This window comes from Aphanomyces invadans (genome assembly GCF_000520115.1).
Source record: "Aphanomyces invadans strain NJM9701 unplaced genomic scaffold supercont1.39, whole genome shotgun sequence".
Taxonomy (NCBI): Eukaryota; Oomycota; class Saprolegniomycetes; order Saprolegniales; family Verrucalvaceae; genus Aphanomyces; species Aphanomyces invadans.
Genome location: NW_008580184.1, coordinates 515,702 through 522,598, shown reverse-complemented (window position 1 = coordinate 522,598; position 6,897 = coordinate 515,702). Strand labels below are relative to the sequence as shown.

The 6,897-nt window shown below is 46.8% G+C and overlaps 2 protein-coding genes across 2 annotated transcripts; one reads left to right on the top strand and one right to left on the bottom strand.

Moving 5' to 3' along the window:
* Positions 1 to 33: 33 nt before the first annotated feature.
* On the top strand, positions 34 to 521 carry H310_12490 (hypothetical protein; the record flags this gene model as incomplete). The annotated part of the gene is made up of 2 exons (XM_008879548.1): positions 34 to 142; positions 313 to 521. The coding sequence occupies 2 exons, from the start codon at positions 34 to 36 to the stop codon at positions 519 to 521; spliced, it is 318 nt and encodes a 105-aa protein (XP_008877770.1).
* A 4,547-nt stretch (positions 522 to 5,068) lies between these two features.
* H310_12489 (hypothetical protein) lies at positions 5,069 to 5,744 on the bottom strand (the record flags this gene model as incomplete). Its single annotated transcript, XM_008879547.1, has 2 exons — positions 5,069 to 5,233; positions 5,313 to 5,744. 2 exons carry the CDS (start codon positions 5,742 to 5,744, stop codon positions 5,069 to 5,071), a joined length of 597 nt encoding a protein of 198 aa, XP_008877769.1.
* Between the last annotated feature and the right edge of the window lie 1,153 nt (positions 5,745 to 6,897).

Sequence of the window (6,897 nt, the reverse complement as noted above, 5' to 3'; positions counted from 1 at the left end):
AGTTCCGCTGACGAAGAACAATCGAAAGGACCAATGAAATTCCACCAGCTAACTCAAAAACCAATCGAATGGGGGCTCCGCCCCCAAACCCCCGTGACGCGCTTCGTGCGTGCGCGCTACGCGCGGGGTCGCTTTGCTCCCGGTAGTTAGCTTAATTCGGAATTCATCCCTTCGGATTCACACCTCCTTCGTTCGTGTGTTCTTCCGGCGGTACCCCCCCACTCATCCCCCGAAACCCCGAATTCACCCCTTCGGACCAACGTCCGACTTGTTTTTGGTGTTCACCACGGTGCCTTCCACCCCGAAACCCAGGGACGGGCAAGACATCACTTTTGAAGTTTGTGTACGAAGACTACTACAAGAAGAACCTCGACAACAAGTACTGGGTCCTCTACAACGAAGACGTGCACACACATGTCATGCTGGAAGACTTGGATTCTACTGTGCTGGACAAGCTTGGTGCCCAATCTATCACGACTATTTGCGACGAAGCCGGATTCGCCATCGACCAGAAGTACTAGAGTCCTCAGCTCACGCGAGCCACGATACTGGTCACCTCAAATCAAGACATCGATCAACTCATCACCCTGTGCGACGAATGCAAGCTTGTCGAGTCCACCCGTGCAGCACTCAAGCGGCGATTTTATCAATTGCGGGTCGATCAGCTACAACAGCTCCTGGGTGTCAAACTCATCAACGAATACGAACGCAAGCAACTCAAATGATGATGATTTTAAATCTTTCATCCTTTCCTTATACACTCGACTCCAGTATAGAGGTTACCGTAGCACACTCTTGAAACCGCTCTTTGCAAAAGCACTTCAAGCACGGTGTGCCCCTCGACTTTCCCCATCTCAACTCTTCTTTAAGGTCCCTTATGATCCCAACGGACCAAACAACCATGAGTTGAAGGAGATAATTCGAGCTAAACAATTTGAACCAGCAATGCGAGTGTTGGAAATTGATAAAATTACAATTTGTCACTTAAAACCTCGGACATTGAAACAAAGGCTATGTCCTACGAAACTTCGTCTGGACATATCCCCCACACCTGCTGATCTCATACACAGTACAGGTGTGGGGGAGGAAACCCCAAAACCCCTTTCCCGCCTTAACATAAACTGGTTTGAATTTTACTGAGACTCGTACATTATGTACAGTCAACACGTATGGAAAGGTTGTATGTACGGTGTACCAGCCTGTACGGGCCAGTACATCTAGATAAGGACATTTGACCTTATAGTCAGGTGCTACACCAACACATCTGATACATCAACCCACTCCAAGTAATGACCTTGGCCATTACAAATCTTGCCCTATCCGACGACTGCTGTATGAGCCAATCAGATCGCGCACAGCACTCTGACGACAGCTTGCCCGTGCTATTCTATCACCTTTAACAAGGAAAGTAGTAATAAAGTATAGTGTAGAGAAGGTGTCCGCTGAAGAAGATATCGAAAGGACCAATGAAATTCATCAAGCCAACTCAACCGCCAATCGAATGGGGGCTCCGCCCCCAAACCCCGGTGACGCGCTGCGCGCGCAGCGCGGGGTCGCTTCGCTCCCGGTAGTTAGCTTAATTCGGAATTCATCCCTTCGGATTCACACCTCCTTCGTTCGTGTGTTCTTCCGGCGCTGCCCCCCTCTCATCCCCCGAAACCCCGAAAAATGGCGTTTCGTGCGGCCAGGGCAAAGGTTAGTTGACCTATTATTTCTCCGCGATTATAGCCAAGGCGAACGAGTAATCGCCGAACGTTTCGACATGCAGACAGGACAGCTCGGGGGTTGGACGCATCGGGTGTCAAAATTTGATGCTCTTGTAATAGAGCCAACACGTCTGTTGCAAAGTTCGTGTGCGGGAAAGTCGTCGATCGCGCACAAACGTTTGAATGAGCGTAGTTACTTTCTTTGTGAGCGGCACGCGCGTAGCATGATTGGTTTTGTTGGAAGGTGACCGTGCATACAGTTGATGTAGCTTTAATTGTCGCCACACATCCTTGACCACTTTCAGGCTGCGGCCAAGTATTTGAGCGATGTGACCGGAAGCGTCTTCCATCCTCTCAAGCCGAAAGTGTGCGTGAAGACGTAGAATATCAACACGCTCTTCTTTAGTTCGGCTACGCTGTCACCCCTTCTTGAGAAAGCAGTTGATGGTGTCGAACTCCTCCTTGGTGATGGCTGGTGTTGGACATCCCATTGTTGTTTGTCAACTTGAATCGAGAATGACAGGATAGGAGCCACGGACATAAAACACGCAACCTTGTCGAATATTGTATGCCTCAGAACGCCTTCAATAATCACAAATAGAAGGAAATAGAAACATACGATGCATATGGACATTCATTCACAACTTTGTAGTAGAATATTTTGCAAGGCATTGTGTTTCAGGATCATTTGATTGCACGGTTCGAACCCACGCGCGATGCAGATTCGATTCACGTATTCCAAGTCTATCGTAGCATATTTTTTTCACATGAAGGAGTAAAAGTCCCCTCGATGACGCCCGCCACTGGCAATGCGAATGACGATCGTGCTTACCGTCAAGGGCGATGGAACCAAGCTCCCGATTCTCTTCATCATCCGCGGCACACCTGGCGACCGCATTGATGTCCATGAGCTGCCTCAGTACCCTGAAGGTAAGTGTGCTATATTGGCCTGAAACCGTGCCTCACCTGAGGAAATTCGCAGGAGCTTCGCAAAAGCCATACCTGTGCCCACCTTCGGTGTTGAGCTTCAGCCAGTCAATTTGTAATGAATATATGCGTATACAAGGTTGAAGTGATTCGTATGTGTTTTTTGTATCATGATTTGTTCAAGTTTAGTCGCAATATTTCAAATTTAAACCCACCTTTAGTTTATTCAAGTATAGTTCGAAATTTTTATCAACTGCATATGTTTTGACATGGAATGGGGCTTGAACCCCGGCCCCGTTCCTCAATCGACTTGGATGCCGTCGCGCTAACCGTTGCGCCACCGCGTCGAACGATTATCTTTGAAATGTGCCCATCGTATTGCTGAGCAAATAAACACATGTAAGAACACTGTGAGACCAAATAGTGTCCAAAAAGCGATCGTTCCAAGTTTGATTACATGCAATTTTTGTTTCTCTTCAGTTTCCAAAAAATATTCCGCATAATATATCCTCTGACAAAGCACCACTCATTCGATTGGCTAAATTTACTAACGAATTTCGAAGTTAATCACCCAATAAAATGCATTCAAATCAGATTTGCTCGAAGAACAAGTAGGCGGACCATTCCGTCGCTCACTGTAATTTCGGCTGACGCGACTCTATTTCACTTGTCTGCATCAAATGGGATTACCGTCCACCTGGAGAAGAGTGTTCCAACGAGTGCCTTGTGCCCTCGTTCAAAAGTAGCTTACAAAGCATTATTGTGTGGGGAGCTATTGGCTGGAAAGGCACTGGTTCATATTGAAGGAAAAGTTAATTCGATCGTGATCTTGTCGTGTATCTTGACCATTGGATGTGTAATTGGCCAAAAAAATTTCCGGCTGGACCTGCCCATCAACTTCATATGCGCCAATTTACACTGCAAAGGTGATCGACGCATTTTTTCGACGAAAATGCTATTGAAAAAATGGATATCTCCCCTGATCTGAACCCAATCGAGCATATGTGGGAGTATACTAAGCGGAGGATTCGTTCTAATCCTCCATCTTCGCTTGATGGCTTGCGTGATCGTGTGCAGGACCTGTAACGAAGTACCCGCCAATTACAATCAAACGTTGATCTCTAGCATGTCCAAGCGATTGAGCATGGTCATTGACAACAAGGGTGGTGCAACAAAGCACTAATCTTTGAATAATACAAAGTGTATGGTCGGTTTTGTGGAATCGTATGAATACTTTTGGCTCGTGATTTTAATGGTGATGAATTTCAAATTGTTATATCTCCTACAAAATTGCTCAAATCGTGCCAAGGCAACTTCACATGACATCTAGAATTGAGGAGGCGCAGCTTGCGATTGCCCATTTTGAAAACGACTGAGTCAATCGAAGCATATACTAGAACCCACAAGATCATTATCTGTACCGTATGAAAGCGTTTGACACTCACTGTACATGGTCTGATAGAATAGTTCAGACACGTGCGCGACAAAGTTGTCAAAGAGGACAGTCAAAGGCTTCTCTATGACACGACGAAGGTTGGACGCCCAAACTCTTCCATCCATCCACACCCGTCATGAACCGTTTAGTAGTGATAGCTTGGAAACGTCAGGAATTCCGTCTTCTCGATCCTATCTCACGGAACGCCATTCAGGTGAAGATGATCAGCAGCTTCGTGACGTCGGAGCGAGAGGTACGAACAGCAGTCATTCGCATGAAGTGCATTTCTCCGGAGGATATCTTGGGGCTTCCTTCGCGTACAGACCAGATATATCTCGGTGGAGTATTGTAGTATATTCCAATCTCATCTGCATTGTCGATGCAATCGTTCCCGTACGCCCGGAACTTGCGATAGAAGTCTGAGCAACTTCGTCACGAACGGGAGACAGGACGGTTTCCTTGATCTTTTGATTGCCGGACGTTGGCGGGAGAAGCCATGCCGGTCGCGTAAACGATGAGGGAGGTTGAGGAGGGAACTAGAGGCGGTGTTGGGCCTTTTGCAGCCAAGTAGCGTAGAAGGCAGTCACGTTGATTAGCATTGATCCCGGTTATCATGTGTGTGGTTATGAGGGCTCGCTCGTTGTCTCTGACGATGTTGACGAACTCGATTAAGCCAGGAGGGTCGGGAACTCGGCTGTAGCTTCTTCATGATTTTGTTGCCGTCGAAGGTTACATTTCGTGGTGCTGTAGGTACTATGATCGGACTGTTCTGCGTGAAACTCCAAGGCGACTGTATAGTCGGACATAGACTCGAGCAGTCCCAGTGCTTTCAACTTTGTGTTGGCATGAATTTAACCTCGTGTCTTGAAGTGCCATTGGAATTGTTTTGTCGACGTACTTTAGCAGGAAGGATCTTAATTCCGCCAATAGATGGTCGACTATTTGATGTTTGAATGATATTAGATATATATATGGGTAAAATAATTATCTCAGGTAGGCGTTAGATACCGTACTTCCCTGTAGCGGCACATTGCAGGAAATCTTCCACCACCTGGTCGAAGTACTCTCTTGAATTCTTCATTGACACATCTTGCCACTGAAGCAGTTCGGTTACTTTGTCCACGTTTCGCGAGTCTTCGAGAGCAATCAACAGTGTAATGGCGGCCTTGGACAAGGTCAACGCGCAGCGTAGATGAGGATCAGCGTGTCGTACTCTGCAGTTTTGGTTAAAAAATCTTTGGTACCCTGAGTCGACGAAGCATAACAGCACTGTTGAGCAATGTCAATGCCACCACCACGTCTTGAACCTTCTGTAGAGCATGGTGGTAATGGATCATTGTATGAGCTTCGACAGCAAAGTTAAGGCGTCGACTGGCACAACACACAAGAGGAACAAACACATCGCGGGCGAGCTTGCGATTGACGGAACAGTTGTAGGTACCAGAAATGGATGTCTGCAGTTCCACGATCGAAAAGCCCAGGATAGTTTTCATGTACTCCGAATGTTGTTGAGCACCGTGCATGACAACAGTGTCCGAGAATTCTTCTAGAAACGCTTCATCCGACACCACCAACGGGGACACAGACGGCAACACTTGTTGAAGAACGCCAAGTCGCATGTAAAGAGCAAACATGGATACATAATGCTCGTTCTTCAGGGTCCAGCCGTCGAACATGATACCAAAGATTCCTGTCAGCTCCACTGCAATTGCCTCTTGGACTTTCAACGACTCTCCCTGTATGAATTATATGAGCCTCTCGGAACTTGGATCGTTGTAGCTGATGTTCGCTGCAGTCTTTGGTTTCTAGAAAACTTGAGTGGGATGTTGCCTTCAATCACCTAATTCATCGCCTTGAATATTTCTTGGCTGCGCGCCATCTGGATGGATTCATTTCAGTCTCCACAGCACCATCGCGTCATGCCATCTTGCGTGCTTGATTTTAAAATGCGTGGACAAATTGGTCGGACCAGCTGTCTTCTGGACACGTACAGTTGCGTTGCATGCTTGACAGACGAGACTTTTGTACCCGATACCACTTTTAATTGTAAATCCAAGGTCCTTGACAAAACAAGTATGTGCGTCCTTGGCCTTTGAATTCTGTGTTCTCGTCGGCGGCATGATTAGGGATTGTTTGGTGTGCGTGGTTGTGGGCATTCTTAAGGAAATGAAGTGCAGGGATACATGTGCGATATTGAGTCGACTTAGCTATAGACATCCGTTTGACACTTTTAGAATTAACAATGAAGTCATGCAAAGCTAGGATCATGTGGATGCCCTTCTCCTTTGGATCATATTTACTACATATTGGTAGTGCTACGATGTCGATAAATATCGGCATCACATTCTCTCGAATTTTCGAAACTCCTTGTGTTTTTCTTGCAATAATTAAGAAATAACAATACTCGAAGATTGCGGTCGCGTATTGCGGCCTGCGAGACGCGACTACGACGTTCAAGGTTTTCTGTTGGCGCGAGGGGTGGACGAGTGTAAGCAGTGAAGCCGAAGAAGCAGGTTCAAGAGTAATTCATTGGTGGTTATCCCTCTAGTCTCTGTGTTGATATGAATGGCTCACATAGCTCTCTGTGGCCTGCAACCCGTCATTCTGTGTTCATGTAATACCTAAAGCAGATGTCTTCCTTTGGGCTCCGCTTGACACGTATGTGGTTCAAGATGTCGCTCTAAGCGAGCAACATTCTCAACATTTTCGAAGTGCTTGTAAAAGACCATGCGCAGGGAAAGAATTCGACCGGTCTGAGCACGTCGACGTTCTTTTGTTCCCCGAGCTGTTCAAGAGCGGAGCGAAGCCGATTCGTCGCAGCTTTAACGA